Source organism: Neopelma chrysocephalum, unplaced genomic scaffold, assembly GCF_003984885.1.
Source record: "Neopelma chrysocephalum unplaced genomic scaffold, ASM398488v2 Primary Assembly neopelma1_143, whole genome shotgun sequence".
Taxonomy (NCBI): domain Eukaryota; kingdom Metazoa; phylum Chordata; class Aves; order Passeriformes; family Pipridae; genus Neopelma; species Neopelma chrysocephalum.
In genome coordinates, this window is record NW_020897805.1 from 6,366,194 (window position 1) to 6,384,256 (window position 18,063).

At 39.7% G+C, this 18,063-nt stretch overlaps 1 protein-coding gene across 3 annotated transcripts in view; it reads right to left on the reverse strand.

Moving 5' to 3' along the window:
• RASGEF1A (RasGEF domain family member 1A) overlaps positions 1-18,063 on the reverse strand; it is a 159,369-nt gene that overhangs the window by 22,060 nt on the left and 119,246 nt on the right. For 2 of the 3 annotated variants that reach the window (XM_027700078.1, XM_027700076.1), the window contains one exon: positions 2,041-2,220. In XM_027700078.1, coding sequence (XP_027555879.1) covers positions 2,041-2,214 — 174 coding nt within the window. In that variant the 5' untranslated portion in view covers positions 2,215-2,220. Of the gene's footprint in view, positions 1-2,040; positions 2,221-4,636; positions 4,736-18,063 lie in introns of those variants that run through there. The other variant, XM_027700077.1, reaches the window with a different exon arrangement.

Below are 18,063 nucleotides of genomic sequence, written 5' to 3' on the forward strand. Positions count from 1 at the left end.
GGTAACCTCTGCCAATGTTACCAATAGTTTCTCTTGATGCTAATTAATTGGTAATATCTTCCTGCCTTTCTTTGCATGAGTAGTCAGAGACTGAGATGTGTTTATACTTTTCTCTTGAACATACAGGATTGGCTACTCTTCTGACAGGATGTCAGCCTACATGGCTATCACTAACCCTCTGTGGCAACTTGCCTAAAAATAGAAATGAGTCTGAAATGAAGTATAAACATGTAACTGAACTGAAATAGAAAACTTGGGTTTGAAGATGACTCAAATACAGCTCCTTCTTTATGTTGTTCATATGTTATTTACTCATTTTATAATTAATCCTAAATTGGGTGATATAGCTTAACTAAAGGTATGTGTTGTGCTGTAGAGGAGATGAATTTGGTTTAATGCTGTTTTCCATCTCTCTTTCCTTGGAGTTCTCTTTGCTTCTGTTGGATTTTCAGCTGTCAGCCTGCAGGGTGGGGTCCATGACTGCTTGGTAATGGGAATGCTCCCTTGTGCGGGGGATGAAGGGATAGCACCATGGAAACCAGCAGCATTCCAAAATAAGTTGTAGACCCCTTAAGTAATGCTCAGTTTATGGAACCATTTTCAGAGTAGCTGTGTTATAAATAGATCTTATGTTACAAGTTACAATAGGGGATGCGCATTAGCAGCTACTTTAAAAAAAACTTAGCTACAGTCCAGAAATCCAAGTAGCAAGTAACCATATTCTAGTATGACATAAAAGACAAGGAACTGACTCCTTGGAAGGCTTAACTACAGCACCCTAAAGCTATTCTGCTGCTATACCACACCAGCTCTACCCACTGCTTTCTTCAGCATCTCTGTTCTACAATATGTATTTGGGGTGGGGAGATTTAATGTCTAACAACGGTTATCCCTCTGAGTCTTATAAAAGATTTGGTACTGGTAGCACAATCGTATGTTAGCCATATTTAAATATAAGGTTTAGTATTACTTTTGAACTGGAATAGTAAACCATTCTGGTTTTGCTTTTTTAATCCTCTGCTGATGATTGAAGGCAATTCTGCTACAAATACCCACTGAACTCTCATATGGGGAGTCCCCTCTTTGTGGATGGGGATTGTGAAGATGTGTGATATATATGTGGGAGCTTGGTGGGACTTTATTGTCATTGATATGAGACCACAATAAAAAGTTTTACACAAATTAGTCTGAGAAACACAAGGTATAGCATAGCCCACTACTATAAACATTAAGTTTGGCATACAAGTTAATGGTGATTGCAGTTTCCTGCCCCCCTATTAGTTTGCACAAAGTGCTGGGATATTTCTGCCATAGCTGCTGCTTTTTCAGAGCTCAAATAGAATATATGTTATACAGCCTTTCTGATCTTTGGCTACTCATTTAAGTAGTACTTTTTGTTAATGGGTACAAGGGGTAATTTTAAGTGATAAAGTGATATTTTAATAATATCCTAGGGTTAGATTCTTACTGCATACCCTAGAGTTATAAGTAGTATTTACTTTGGGGGACTGCACTGAGGATGTTTAACCAGTTGCAAAATCAATTTCAGGCTCAAGAACATATATTATTATAGCTTTGGCCCATTAAAATGTCTGGAGAAAGAGAGTATTTTAATTAAAATCTATTATGGTGGCGTAACTAGGATATGCATAGAAAATTAAGGGAAAAAAATATTAGAGATGTTTTCAGGTCTGCTTCCCTAGGTAGGAGCTGGTTAGTAGTTAATCTTGGCTGCATTAGACCTAAAGCAGCTTAGAAGGATGAAAATTCTGTGGCTAATGCTGCTTTTAATTGGTTCTTAAGGCACCCATTTGAGTTCAACAGGGCTTTATCCTTCTAACAAGTGCTCTCATTTAAAAACAGAGAGTATCCCCATTGAGCAACATCTTAAGTGAATGAATATTGCAAGTAAAATAAATTCATCTTTAGCCTACATCTTAATCTTCAATCAGATGGAGATTTCATGAGAAAGGACCAATCCAGATAGTAATGCAGGAAAACCATGGGAAGAAAACAAAAAAACTTTCAGTGGCTACTTACATCTGGATAATAGTCCATAGTGGGCACCAGGCGCTCTATCAAGGCCTCCAGTGATCCAGAAACAAGGTTCCCATCCTGATAAACAGGGTCCACACATCTCTCTCCCATGTCTGGCTGCACTTGCCCACTACAACTGGAACCAAGCATGCTGGAAAATATTGGTGTCTGGGGCATAGTTTCCTGCAGAAGCGGCAAAAGAAGGAGAGAGGGTTAAGCTTTCTTTCAGGATGTCTGATGTGTGGGTTTTACAGAGGCATACATTAAACACAATTACATATTTGACTGAAGGCAGCCTCAGCATTCAAGCTGAGTTCTGGATCCAAGCAATCACACATCTGTGAGCTGGCTTTGGTGTTTGAAATGCACTTTAAACTACATCTCTAAGGCTGTAGATGCACAACCTGTAAGAATTTTTCTCACTGTACTTAATTTCTTCTTTCTCCCCAGTTTTACCCTGCTTCTTTATGCATAAAACTATACAGAGATGAAAATACAAAATGCTTTATGAATTTCAAAGATACTGAAGTGGTGCCTTACTGAACAAACAAACAAACACTGTGCCTTAATGTTCCTCTTTTTACGCTTTTTGAAGTCAGATCTTTGGCCAAAACACTTCACTTGTGATGATAAATCCTTCACCACTTCTGTAGCTAGATGTAATCCAGGTCTCAACACAAGTGCATCTTCTGCACATAGATATCACTGGAAACGGGGGGACACATTCTGTCCAAACAAAATTGGCTTTTTTTTTTTTAACCTGTACGTGAAACCATGAACTGGGTGGACCTGAATTCTGTGACATAAACTGTAATATACAACTCTAATTTTAAACAGTCTCTTTGGAGATTTTTGCTTAGGAAACAAACCTGATGTCACAACACAAAAACCACACGAAGGTTTGGGGTTTCCACCTCCCTCCCCTTGGCCACTGTATCACTATACCACAATCTCTGAGTAAACTGTAGGGGTTTTTTTATTTGTTTTTAGCTGGCTACAGCTTAAATCTATGCAGAAGGCTAAACAAAACATCCTGTTACTGTATGTAAAGGTTGAAAATACTGTTCAGCATCAAAACAGTTCCCCCTGGCTGCTGAAATAGTTAAGACTGTTTAGAAGATCAAGTGAAAAGGCAGCGTTAACCCTTGAGCTGCTGTCTCACCATCTATGAAACAAACGTGATATTGACGTACCCTGACAAGCACTTATGTAGATGAAAAGGATTAAGCCATTCCCAGTACCCTTAAACTGACAGCTGTTTCTAACCGCACTCCTGTCTTGCACGAGTCTTTTCCTGAGCAATTTTTTAATGCAAGGCACATTTTCCCCTTCAAACTCTCCAAATCATTCCTGTTTATGACTGGAATATAGAACATTTTTCTGTTCTTAAGCTCAGATGAGTGCTAGGTGTGCTGTAAGGAAAAAATATTAACAGTACTTGTTCATCAAGGTGACAGATTCACTTATATATCAAGCTGGTAAGCAGAACTGTTTTGTGCCTTTTACCAGATGACCTTTACATGTTCATATGTGATAGAGACATAAGGGAAGTGTAATTCCCAGTAAATTAAAATATAGCAGCTGTGTAATAGACTACTCTGAGGAGTGGAGTTCAGTTTCAGAAGTTTAGGACATAGATAAAACAGAAAATGCAGGATCTAATGTCATATCAAAAGAAATGAAAAATCACAGTTTTCTCCACAAACAGGCATTAAGGTTACTCAGTATTCCACAGATTTTTATCTGTTAGGTCTAAACGTTGCAGTACACAACAATCTGAGGAACCACTAGAGCATATGCTGAAGCTGCCAGCTTTGCTATCTGTGCTATGTAACTCGCTAGTAATTTGCTTTTTTCCCTTTTAAGGTCCATAGCAGTACAGCCCAAAGGCGCTTCTCAGGAGGGTCTGGCTGTGATGAGCACTTCTGGCTCATAACGTGAACTGGCACAGGGTTTTTAAGGAAAGCTCACAACCAACTAAGCACCCATCGACAAGACACTTCAGCGGGAAGCGCACCCCGGGTATGCCACCAAGCCTTTTAAACTCCTTTAAGGCGCTCGTTGTTGCATCAGTTTTGTTTTCAAAGACCCTCGTCGGGCGCAGCGTGTGCCGATCCCGGTGAAATGGCACCGGGGGGAGCCGAGCCCTGGCTCTCCCCGCAGGGCTGGCGGGTGCCCCGCGGTGCCACCCCCGGCCTCCCGGGAGCAGCCGAGGGGCCGCTCGGCGGGAGGGCAGCGCACACGGCCGGGCACAGCATCCCACGCGTTCCCGGAGCTCCCCGCGCTCCCCGCCAGCCCCGGCTCCCCGGGCGGGAGCGCTGCGGCGGCGCCCCCGCAGCACCTGCCGCCCGCTGCTTCCCCCCCGGGGCGGTCACAGCCTTCCTTCCCCGAGCCCGGACACCTCTGCCGCCGGTAGCCGGGAGACGGCTACCGCTGGCGGCGGGACGGGCTCCAGCGGCGGCGTGCGGAGCGCCGGCTCCGCCGCGGCGGCAGCTCCGAGCAGAACCCGCCCGTCCCCTCGCTCCTTGCGGTATCACCCCGGGGCTCTCTCCCCCACCCCCCGCGGTGCCCGCACGGGGGGTCCCCCGGCCGCGCTTACCCTCATCTTCCCGGGCGCCGCGCTCATACACCCGCGCGGGCAGGGCCGGCGGCGGCCCCGCGGCTCTGACAGCTCTGCCCGCCGGGGCCGCGCCGCCGCTCCCGCCGCGCGTGACGTCAGCGCCTCCGCCGCGCCCCGTTGGCTGAGCGGGCGCGGGGCCCGTTCAAACGCGGCCGGGGCGGCGCGGGGGGGCTCCGGGGGGTTTTAAACATCTGACCCCGTGTTTGTTTCGGCGGCTTTTTTCCATTCCCCCCCCCCTTGTTTGGTTGGTTGTTGTTTGTTTATTTGTTTGTTTGTTTTTCCCCTCCAGAAAAACATTCCCAAGCATTCCGACCGCCCGTTTCTTTACGCACCGAGCACCGCGCGGGTCTCCGAGCGCTCCCCCCGCACCGCCCCGGAGCTCCCTGTGCCCGGGCAGGGCCGAGGTCGCCCCGCACGCGTGGCAGCAGCACCGCCGCGATTGCGGCCGCCTGGCCCTCCCCGCTAATAATTGTTTGTATTCTTCTTTGTGCCAGAGTTGTTTCTCTTTCCAAGTTGCCTGAGCCAGTCACCTCACAGCTCTGGACTGGTCCTAAACCGTGGGGCTGACGCGGGACCAGCCCCTGCTGTGTCACGCGCGTACTCGGGTGCGCGTCCATAATCTGATCTCCCGTGGAAACGCTCCGTAGGCGCATCCAGCCGCCCCACAAACTCGCACCTGTGCCCAGGAGCAACTGAGGGCTGCCGTTTTAGCAGCCTTCCCCCCACGTAAATAAATCTTTTGCAATCTGTTTCTCATTTTACTTGAATTGGGGTGGCTTACTATTTGCTTAGTTGTCTCCAGGCGTTCATTAATTTTATTTTTATTATTAACGTTATTTATTTAATTACTCTGCTTGAATATGTAGCAGAAGCCTTCTCTGGTTTCCATGGTGATTAATGTGCGAAAAGCCTTTTTGGAAGTAGGCACGACAGTCTAGGTAGGTGGGCACGGCAAAGGAATTTGGGAACACGCATGTACTGAGTAGTGTAAGGAAGAGATTCACGCTTGCTCACTATTTGGGGGCATGCGCTGTCATCCATTCTAAACACACAATAATTTTAGATGGATATGTAGCTACTCATCATCTTTACTGCTTGCCTACTAAATTCCTTCTTGGTTTCCAAATCCTAACAGATCTTTTGGAGTGTTTATTTTTGTTATCTAAAATGAGGTTTTTCTCTTAAATGACAACTTGAAAAGCCAGTTTTTTTCCTCCCTACCAAGTCTACTTTGCTCTTAGTCTCAACCCCATCTCTTAGCTGTACTCCACAACCTTTAGAGCGTGCAGGTGCTGTAGCAGATCTGATCCCTGTTTACGCTGAGGCTTTTCTCAGAGCACTCTGCCTGCCTTGGACACCAAGGAACCTCCAAAGACATAAGCTTTGAATCCAGTGGTCTGACCTGCTGCACTACCACGTGTAATGCCAGAGGAGGGTGAGGGACAAGTTCTGTTAAGTCTTGTTCAAACATCCTGAAGTCCTTTGTAAAAAGTTATCAACAGCAGGAGGTAGGAATTTGTAGGCTGCCACTGTATAACATGAGAATATTTCTTTCTGAAGACTATGAACATCTTTTAATAACTTGTCTAGAATTTACAACTAAGAAAAACAGCAGCAAGCCTGCCAGTAAGTATGCGTGAAAAAAATGTATCAGATCTCATTCTGTTTCTGTGCTAATCTGTTTTCCCACCTTACTCAAACATTTGCTGAGACTTGTAGAAGAATATGTCCATTAATCTTAGTAAAACATACCTAGTTAATTGAGCTCTAGTCACAGATTCAATCTGTTGTAAAAACAATCCCTGATCTCTTTGTTTGTTTGGGTTTTTGTTGTTTTTTGACATCAGAAACTAGATCTGTCCTGTCATTGGAAGTAAGAAATGTAGGAATCGAGAAACATTCTAACAGAATGAAGGAAAACTATGCTAGGTAGGCATATGCTCTCTTCTCTGAGTCATGTATCTATACTCTGGTGTTTGTTCGTATTCTTCTATTCTGTAGTGCAGCAGAGTCTTTTTAGACTTCTTTGAATGCACACGTAAAGGGGCTTGTATATTTTGTGTTTATATACACACCTTAGGTATGTGTACACAAATGTTGGGGGAGGTTAGAATGGAAGTTCAGTGAAATGTCTTTTGTTCCTTCTCTAGGGTACGCGCTTAGTTTTGGATACACTATACTGTGCAGTCTTGTTGGAAAGCTTGTTTTGTACAAATCAGAGGAGCTGCAGGCCTAAATTCTGCTTGTACAGCATGTAACAGATGAATCATGTTATCATTTTATTTCATTTCTCTTTCTGTAAAGTGTGGATGATGACCTTTAGCTATCTATATTCTGAATGTTGAAATCTGTTGATACAGGAACTCTCTAAGGTCTAATTGTTTTTGTAGTTATGTAAGTTCTGTTCCTCAGCAAATTGCTTGTATCTTGAAGATGTTTTCCTCAGGCATTGCCTCATGTTACTGGTGGGTGGACCCTAAAGCAGGTTTAATCAGCAGAGCCTGTACTTGTTCTGTAGCTTGCTTTTGTGGCAACACTGCTGTGGTTCAATTCAGTTGGTCAGAGGAGTATCTTGCTGCAGAGTGAGTCAGCAGCAGTCACTGTCTCAACCTTGAAGGCTGCTTCAGCCTCTCTCATCCTGGCCAACATCACCATTACACGTTCTATTATCTTATGATTAATGAACTGGATTGACGCTTGCAGTGTTTGGGTTCTGTTCCTGCTTGTGCTATGGACTTGGCTGACAAATTTTTTAATCCTACTGTGCCTTCAGTATTCATCTGTGAGATGCTGATAAGGATGTTTTCATGCTGTTGCACTTACTTTGTATGTTTTTGTATTTGGGCATTAAGTTTTTGCTTTATTGTGTTTGAATACAGTTCCCTAGTACAGTTACATCTCCTCTTAAGTGGTAAGTTGCTGGCCAATAGTTTGGTAAAAATAAGGAATATTAACAAGGAAAAATAGATGAAAGTGAGGGAGAAATCAATTTGAGAGTGAAGATTATCGAGTTAGATGTGAGAGTCAGGGAATAAGAAACTTGAGTTTTTTCCATTGATCTTAAAAACCAGCATTTTGGAAACAACTTACTCAAATGTGCTTGTGTGTATATTTAAAATCTAATTGTATTTAAGAGAAATTAGTCATTACAAATGTCCTTAATGCTGATCTGAGGCTATAAGCTCAAGTATAAAGGGACTCTTCTAGAAATGCCGTCCTTGGAGCTTTCATTGTCAAGCTACTCGTTTTTATTGTCGAGTCACTGGTCACCTTCCACGCAGGTCTGTTTATTATTAACATTTGGTTTCATTTAACACAGTATGTCAACATGCTTTAAAGCCCCAGCATCTGCATTGAAGGAAGCAAAGAGAGACAAAACCAGAGGTATTGGTGTGGAAAATTAACCTAATCACGGATGGCATTCTTCATAGTGTTGATTAAATAACAAAATGGGATCAAGTCTTCATCTATCCATTCCCACTCTCTTATATACACAATAGTACAAACATAGTACACGGCCTAGGTTTCTGAACCACTACTGGGTTTAGTGCATAGCCTTGTTTCTTGCTTTGAGACTGAATCTGAACTGTTACCCAGAGATCTACAGGCCTTGTAAGTGGCCAGGTCACTGTATTAGCATGTTATATTCTTTTCTAATAGTACATTATACCCACAGAGCTGTACGGTTCCAGAAACCATGTTGTGTGCCCGTCACCTTTACAGGTATAGCTACAGCAGTATATTCTGGTTCTTGCCAATTTGGAAGACTTTAGGCATATAGCCTGACATTGTCATTTGGAACATGAAAAAGGATGGTGAATTAGAAGTGTATATTGTATTCCTGGGTTTTATTGATTTATGGCCTTGGTTATAGACTGGATCATTTTATCTGGACCTTAGATAAGGAATTTGTCCAGGAAATGCCATTAAACTTCACAAGCAGTAACAACAGAGACATTAGATGGGGCTTTTACATGCACATGTTAGTATTGACCATTTGTAAGAATTTAAGGAGTAGAATGCAGGTAGAGCTTCAAAGCCTCAGGTGTCTGTCTTCAGAGAACATTTGGGTTTTGGTCTTATTTGTAGGGCTGCACAGATGTTCAAGATTTACTTGATGCATTCAAATTTTAAGATTTGAAAAATGTTCTCAAGCCACTTTTAGATGAATTTGAAGACTTCTAAATTTCAGAGATTCATGCTGCAGAATAACTTGATGGCATTAATAACTTGGTAGCAGATGGGAGTGGGAGAAAAGAGTTGCAAATTGTGGTTCTGAACTAAGCAAAGCTTTGTAAGCTTGAGGCTTGAAGTGAGAGGTTGAACACGCTATACAGCCATCAGTCTGTAGTTATTATTGACCGTGCCATTCTCTCTCTCTCTGTCCTGGAACACAATGAGTCTTTCCACATAATAGTTTTGTCAGAGACAGTGGATGTTGTAGTTTGAAAATGGTATTTTCCATTTTCAAAATGCTTTGCCAAAGAGGTCTTGACCAGCTCTACCCCTTAAGTATACAGCAATTTTAAGAGCAAGCCAAGCTGAAAATACAGGAGCAACTTAAGATGTGGTTCATTGCTATGTCTGTTTTTAGTCGTAGCTGAAAGGGAAAATTAGTTGTGAAAAGTCTGTTCTGTATCTGTAGAGTAGACTGTGTTTTTGCTGGCATAAGGTCAGTTGTGTGACACCACTGAGAATAACTCTTTGCTGAGCAGTGTGAAACAGGTTTTTCACTGATGCTCAGTACTGTAGCTCCCCCTCGGTTTGAAAGGAAAGCTTTTTCCCAGGATTTAGAGAGGACATGGTGCTAATCCCTATTTTTTTGTACTTCTGCCAAAATAACAGATTTGACATAATCTGACACGAGTTGCCTATGATACTGGTGTGTGGCTGTTAATTAGTGACTGAGATTTTAATGGTTGTTTTCTCACAGCTGCCAAAAGAATTTCACTAGTAGCCTGTTTGATTCCTGGTTTTCATAGATACTCCACTCATAGAAATCTATAGGTTTGGGAAACTATCCTGCCTGCTGATTGAGATTTAAGGTACACTCAGTTGGGAAACAACACTGTAATATATCACGAATGTCTTAATTGTATTCTTCATTGGTGTGGATGAATCAGCTTGGGTTAAAAAAATGCAAATCAGATGGAGTGATACTTCTACTTTGCATCAGTGACGTAACGGGACCCCTTACAGAGGTCTGAGGACCTCAGATCATTTAATTGCACAGAAGAGGGTGAACTAAAGGAAAAAGATGTTGGCTGGGCACGGTCTGCTTAAAGGAGCTGCTACAACTCGTGATACATAACTGACAATTTGTATGTTTTCAGGAGATGGTGGAGCCTTCTCACTGTTTCTCATGTCTTGTTTTTCAAGACAGGGCAGAAAAAGCATAAAAAAGCTGGTTGTAATGTGTGTGATTCATTCTGATTTTGACTATAACATGGAATAGCAGAGGTATGTTAATGTAATATGCAGATTTTTGGTTACTTTTATTTCATTTTTTTTCCTTAAGCTGAATGTTTAAAAGAAACTGATATTCTGTTTTAAAATGGGTTCAAGTTTGGAAGTTCTGGACTTATCCTAGCTAGTGTGTCCTTTACTTTTGCATATTCACACTTGCTGTGACACCAGCAATTCCAAGAATGTGCCACCGAGGAGAAAGTGAAAATCAATTATGCCAAGAAAGAAGCATGTACATACATCAGCAATTTGGTGCCCAGGGGAAGAAAAATCTGCATGTCTGCTGATGTCAATCTTCTTGATATGATATTTTTGTGAATGCACGTGGGTTGCTATTTCTTTTAACCAGCTCAACAAAAAATAAGTTTATTTTTAGTGTTATAAGCTTCAGGGCATCACAATTAGGAGATGAAAATTGCCATTTTGATTAGTCAACCTGCTGTTTGCTTTAGCAGAAACTATGACAGTGACATTGTTAGCATTCCCACAGGTATTTTGGAAGATTCATTAAGGTCAGTGATGGGATCCATTTTTTTTTCCCCCAGTTATCATTCTCTTTGGTTTTACAAATTTTATTTTACAGCTGTTAGAGAGAAATGCTGGGCTGATGAGCTCATATACAGTAACTCACCTGCAGCTGTACTAGTATAAAAACAAATTTCTATTAAACATGCGATGTATCTATCTTACCTGAATTATTACCTGGGTAATAATTCAGTTCCTGTAAACATCTGTTGCTTGGATTCTTTTAGCTGACACTGCCAAGAAGTTCAGCAGCAATTATTAAGGGAGTTTTAGAGTGGTCTAAAGTCTACTCATTTTGCAAGGCAGTTAACAGCTGTTGGTTTAATTCTAAATAAATGGCTTTATTTAGAATAGAGTCAAGGTATGATAGTCTTGACAATATCTTGAGCAAAAGATACGGAGAAGCATTGAGAAAATAGTTAAATATGGTGGAATTTTAGCACGAAATTGTCACCAAATTAGGTATTCAAAATTAAATTTTAATGAAAGCATTTCCATGAATAACAAGAGCTAGTGAACAAATGCGCAAGCTCCCAAGACTACTTAGTCTCATCTATATGCATATTCCTACCAGCTGTAGAGTCTTTCAGCAGAGTTTGAGCTCCTTGTGAAGAACTTGCACTATCATATCACAAACTGTGAATAAACAACTGTGCATTGATTTGATTCTGAGTAGTACAGGACATAGGTTACTGTCTCATATGTATATATGTATATTTATCCTTTGTTGTATATCCTAGGACATAGTCTTATATTATTCAAGCATAAACTATTGAATGTGAAAAACTAAAATAGTATGATCCTTTGTAGTCAAATTTGCACTGGGTTAAGCTGAGGACTAATCTGCAAGTGAACAAACTCCCTGCTACAGACGCATAAATGTTGAAAGTAAAAAATAAAAAAAATTCAGTGAGCTACCTGTGTGCTAGTGATGTTAACCAAATGATTACTTAGTCTTCTGTTTTGCTAAAGCATCTTGACATAAATCAGTCAGAGAATTAGCAAGACTGAGCTACTTTGGCCCAACTCTGTATAAGGACATAAATCTTAGTGCACTACAAATGAAAAAGGTTTAGTGTCTTTCTGGAGCTTTTATTTTCCCTGTGGCCTATATTGATCAAGCCACAATTCAAATAGCTGCTGATGAAAAAACAATATACTCCTTGAACCTGTTTGGCTTTGTCATTTAGGACTGGCACTCATATGAAAGCTAGCTATGTCATAGGGTACCAAGTGTCAGTAATTTCTAGTTGAATTTTTTTTTGGGGGGGGGGGGGGTGGAGGGAAGAAGCACTTATAGTTTTGTCAGTAGGATATTATTGAATTTTTAACCCTTTTCTCTGCCTTTTTGAAGTTCCTTTTGCCAGTATTAAAAACCATTTAGGGAAGTTGTTTTATTATTTTACTTAAATTTTACAATTTATATCCTTCCCCCCTACTTACCAGAGGAAGAATCAAACAGTATAAAATAAATATAGTGAATATGTGCCATGTGTGTTTTCATAAGTCTGGATTTCAACCCTACAGCTGCTGTTTGCCTCGCTCCAGTGGCACTAAACAGATGTCATGTCGGCTAGCAGCTTCAAAGGGGATTCCCTAGGCATGAACACGTGGGAAACTTGAAGCTGATACTGTTTCCCCAGGGGAAGCTTGTTCCTTCTGTTGCTCACTTGTGTTCCTCATTAGACTGGGTTTTTGGGTCTGCAAAAGCTGTGCATACAATGGGCAGAGTCTGTTATAGCTCAGGTCTGGAGACTTCTTTCAAGGTTATCTCTGTTTGGATTTTGTTGTTTTGGGTTGTTTCTTTTCGGGTTTTGGTTGCTTGTTTGGTTTTCGATTTTTTTATTTTCATTTGCACAGAGTTGACAAAGCTCCCTAAAATCAATGGTCATGTTGGTGAAAGATTTTTTTGAACAAGAGTTCATAAGTCTGTAATCTCTGTAGAAATCAGATAGTGCTCTTGTGGTTGATGTTATTTTCTCTGTATTTTCTGCGTTCCTAACTGCCATTTTTCTCCAAGCTAGACAAGATAGACACGGATCCAGGTTGTAGATATACCTGAGGAGAGAAGCTCTAGAGAGGTATATGCTGGGTTTGTGAAATGAATAGCATAAGACATGGCTGTAGTAAATGTAATGAAGAATTATTAAGTGGTATTCAGAAGAGTGGTCTCTACTTGTTCAGGAAAATATAGTCAATTCTGTTATTTAGTTTTAGCGCTGTAAAATTTCAAAACAAATTGACAGCACTATACATGCAAACTGTAAAATGTAAAGTTCATGCTCATTTATATATATATATACACACAAGTATTGCATAATAATTAAAATATGTAACAAAAATATTTAAATTATTTTGGATAGCAGGAGTAAAAACAATTTTTTCTTTATTTAATTTCTGTGCCATTCTGTCCCTTGTCCCTCCCTGGTGTTTTTATATGTCCTGAACAGATAGTTACCTACTGTTTATCTGAAATTTGAGCTGATGGTTTAAAAGTAAAAGCTTTACATGTCATGGCAGATTTCCTGGACAGTCTATTCATAATGCCCTTAAGTTTTCTAATTATACGAGAGTTTTGTTCAGGTAGTACTCTGACACTTCTTTAAGATCTGTATGCAGGAAAATAAATTCAAAGTCCCTTCAAATGTAGCTGCCTAAGAGTAATGATTTAACATTGTCACAGTACTGATTGATAATGTGGGAATGCTCACCCAAAATCAGGTTGTTTCTCTTGTGTAGGAGACTAATTCTCTATGAGCATTTTATAATTTCCTCTTTTCTCATTAGCAAGTCCCACAGAATATGTGCATGGCAAAGATGAGCTAGAAATCCTAAACTTACAAGACATCCCACTGGGAGATAGTTCAGACCTAATACTGAAGTAAAAAATACAGCTTGGTTCACATGAAGTGTTGTAAATTCATTAAGTTATTTAAATAGCTATCTTTGCAAATTCATTAATGAAACCTACCTAATTTTAATTAGTGATATTTAAAATGCTCTATTGGGCATTTTCAACATAGATGTTTTTTAGACTTACATATCACGACCATTTTCTACCTCACTGGAGATACTATATTCCATTCTTTTATGTTGTTCTAAGAATATTTATGAGCATAATATAAAACATTATAGGCAAAATTCTCCCATTATTACCCACCAGCCTGCATCACATCCCTCTGGTAAGTAGGCTGAGCAATTTCTTGTCATATTCTACTTTGTGCAAAACCAATCCAAAAAAGGGGATAAATCACATTTTACTACTTCCATGTTCCTTTTTGGATCTGCTGTTTCACTGGTATAAAAAATTCTTTGAGATTATAGAGGCACTCAAGTGTTGGCATTTTAAGTGCCTGTGTTCTAAGTTGAGCACAATCTTGCTGTATGCCCTTGGTATATGAAGTCAAACACCTACCCCCTCTCACACCTACATCTATTGAAGGGTCTGTTCAACTGGAACAGTTGGTTCTGGGAAATGGAATTGTAATTTTAGAGCAAAATATGAAAAGCATTGAATATGCTAATGCTTTTTATTGGTAGTTATTTTCTAAAGTATATGAGAGTTTCAAATTGCCCTAGCATTGCATGATGTATAAGACAGTAATTCCTATTAACTGGTACTTTCAATAACTTTTGTAATGGATATTCTATGAATTTGTTGCAATGTGTGTTTTATTGTTTTGCAGTTCCCAGTGAGTCTATTGAGTGATACAATTTTTTTTGTTGTTGCTAAAGCTTGTCAACTGCTTATAAAAATCTAGAGAATATCAACTGTTTTACGTAATCGCTTAATTTTTATGGTTTGGAAAATACTAGCAAACTTAAACTGTAGTTGGTGAAGGAAGGCAACACAGGATTTCAGCAAGGGCATCTGTAAATAACTGTACAGAAACCTGTGCACAAACCATGATAAATCATCTCAGGCTTGTTGTCAGTTGCCCTGGTCAAAGCTGTCACTAACAAGGCACTGAGCCCAAGTCCGGCCACTGCCTGACCAGCAGGATTTGCTTCACCGTGCTCACAGTCACACAGAACTATGGAGGTAACAAAGGAGGTAATGGAAAACAGATGTCTGATAGGAGTGCAAAAGCCAAGGAAGTAGCCATATGTATCTGCATTATTATGGTCACCTTCTGAGCACCAATCTTCTCTGCAAAGTCCGCAAAGTAAAGTAGAGTTGCAGAAATATAAGGCAATGGTGGAATGACCACTGCATATCTTTTTCTGGAACATAGCATAGACATCCAAGCAAGAATAGCTTATCCATTCAGAAGCATTACTACCTGGAAGGTTTTTATTCCTTAATTAAAATGCTGGATTGTCAGGAAATTGGTAAGCTTTCCAAAATGAATGGAAATAGACTTTTTAAGCCCCCTTTGAGGATCTGGGCTACTGTTCTGACCTGTGTGTTGGCTAATGAACTTTCCAAGGTGCATCTCTTGATGGGGTATCAACTCCTAGGCTACTGTGGTAAATGACAGGAGTTTTGATGTGGTTATTTCTCAAAAAAAAACAACAAACTCTTAAAGAAGTAGAAGAAGTTTTGCAAGAAATTTTAGCTTCTAATTTTATCCTGAAAACATCAGAATTGCATCTGAAAGCAATTTACAATCTGTCATAAAGCTCTGTTTTGACATATGTTTTGTTAATTGAACTTCTGAGGATGTGCAGTTCCAGTGTCTGCTTGAGGAAGCAGTGTGGCTTACCTATTTCACGTATTCGCAGCTAAGCTAAACTTTCATCTTTATTCTGCTCAGCATTGCTGTTTCTACTAAAACCTAATCCATTATTCATAACTGCTTCTAATTTTGGCCTAACTTTGAACTGGAGATAATTGGATGGTCTCCAATTGTGTCGTATGTTCACACATCAAAGAGCATCAAGTCAGAAGTTAGCATTGTTCTTGTAGTATGTGTATGTGCATGTTTTAAAGAGTGAGGAAATATTGTTTTGCTAGCGATATTGGGACATTCCCCTTTCTTCTTTCAGAAGTAATTGATAATAAATTCATGATCTTATAGAAGAGGTGCCATAGGTTATCATGTCCAATGCTGCAGATTTGAGTGTTAGTACAAAACTTGTTAGAGGCAATCTAATTGATTTCAGTGGGTTTTAGATAAAGCCCCAAGTAAAGGTTGATTTTTCAGTGTTTCTTAATCTCTCCTTTCCCTTTGGTGCTGCAAGACCATTATGCAGAAATTGTCAACACTTTTAGGTGTTCTAGGTACCATCTATTTGCTTTTCTTATACCTGTTTCATTCTTTCCTCCTCCAAAATCACTTCAAAATCAGGTGAAACTGAAAAGGAAAGGAAATGAAAATCTGAAGATGCTTGCTGTTCCAGTAGTGGATTTTGCTGGGTAATTTTATTGAGTACTCCTTGAGGGAGGTGCAGTGTGCATGGTCCTACTGTGCTGAATTACCTTTGATGCACAGCAGGTTTATGGCTTGAAAGGACACCTGTTTCCTAAGATAGTGAGAATGTAGTCATACACTTGGGTTCTGCAGGAATAAGAGATAGGCTGAGTATCTAAGACTTTGAGGTTGAGGAGAACAGGGTTTAGGTCTCGGCCAAAGATTGCTGCTTGAACTGCTTTGCATTGCAGGTGCTTTGAATCTGATCACGTCAAATGAAGGAAAGTTTCTGAAGCTCAAATACTCAAGTGCTTAATTCCTGTTTGAAATTTTGTAAATATCCTATAGTAACTACAGTTGTTTAAACCTTCATGCAACCTCACAAATGTGACAGTGCCTTTTTCTCCCTGCAAGCAAGAGATCACTCTCACTAACATATGCTTACAGACATTTGCAGTGTATGAAATGATGAAGAGATTTTCAAGGATTGGTATATTAAACACTGAAGTGCTTTACTGTGTCATTTGCAATAAGCCACGTTGCTTTTTTCCTGCCATCACAAATCACTGTTTTCATTACTGAGCAAAATCATCTTTCTATTATTACTATTTGTCCTTATTTTTCCTTGCTCTATATTTATTGATACATTTGGTTCAAAGACAGATTCTGCAAGTATTTTGTGTTTTAATTGCGGATAAAAATTGTCTCATCAAGAGCAAAAACTTAAAGATTTTGCTAATTTTTTTTTAAGTCTGGCTTATGGTATCTCTGTAAAAGTGATTATTAATATTCTACACACGCAGGAGCTCCACTGAATCGAGAGCACAACACTCCAAGTGTTACAGCATGGAAGTTACATCCCATACCAATACACATAGGTAGTACTTAGATTTATCTTGGAGTTGCCCTTTCTTACTAAGATCTCTGCTCAGTTTAGAAGATAACCAAAGTTATTACAGACTGGAAATGGTTGATATATCTTCCTTGGCAACAGATAAAAACTAGCAAAATACAGTTTGAGCTGGATTCAGGCATCTGCAGACAATAGCAAGATTCGTACCTATAACTGAAAATCTAGTTCCCTGTTTTATATATAGATCACAGTTCTTTGCTGCACCTTTCAATTTTTCTTTTCATATTCTTGACTAATCAATAGCAGATGTTGATTAAAAAAAAAAATAAAAATTTCTCCCTCCCAAAGGATGATTTACACCACGCCTGTCGGTCAGTCAAGTAGTTTACTTGAAAGTCACCTACTTGCTTTTATAAAGTTATTAGGTGTCTTCCTTTGCTCCTTTCTTAGTAGTTTGGTTTCATATTTTCACTAAAATTAGCTCATTTGCAGTTGATATTTGAAATATTGAAGTAGTAAAAAAGGAAAGATATTTAACAAGTCCATTATGCTCAAATGCTCCTTAGTATACTTTTAAGGTAATGGCTCTAATTTTTCTGTGATATTGTTTACTGTTGTGTGCTAACCAAGGAGCTGCCATGTAAATTCATGGCTGAGTTTTTAAATAGAAAACAAATTGTACCCTCAGTTGAGTGTGTGAACTCTGGTGTGAGAAGCACTCTGGAATGCACTAGAATAAAATAATGTGGACCTTGCCTTTGAAGAACAAAATAGCCATTCCCAGAAGTTACAGCTGTGAATGAGTCAAAACACTGCAAACCTGAAGCCTTCTTGTTTCAACAGATTTGGCTACAAGTGAATGAGTTTAAAGCATTTTCTGTAACTATGTTGACTTCAAAATATTTAAATACCGATTCAGCTGCTAATGATATTCTGTCTTTTAAAACCATCAATCAGGTCTTTAAAATTTGCTGGTTTACAATTCACATTACAAAGGAAGCATGCTTACACTACTGCTATAATACTTAAAATCATATTTCACATTATTTTTTATTTAAGCTTTTTTATGCTTAAATATCTTAAAATTCACTAAAGGCACTTATGGTCAAACTATATGAACAGGAGTTTAGATTCTGTCCCTTTAAAGTACATGTCAAGGTTTAGACACGCTCTTGCTGTGTTTCCATTTTCTCACAAGAACCTATTAT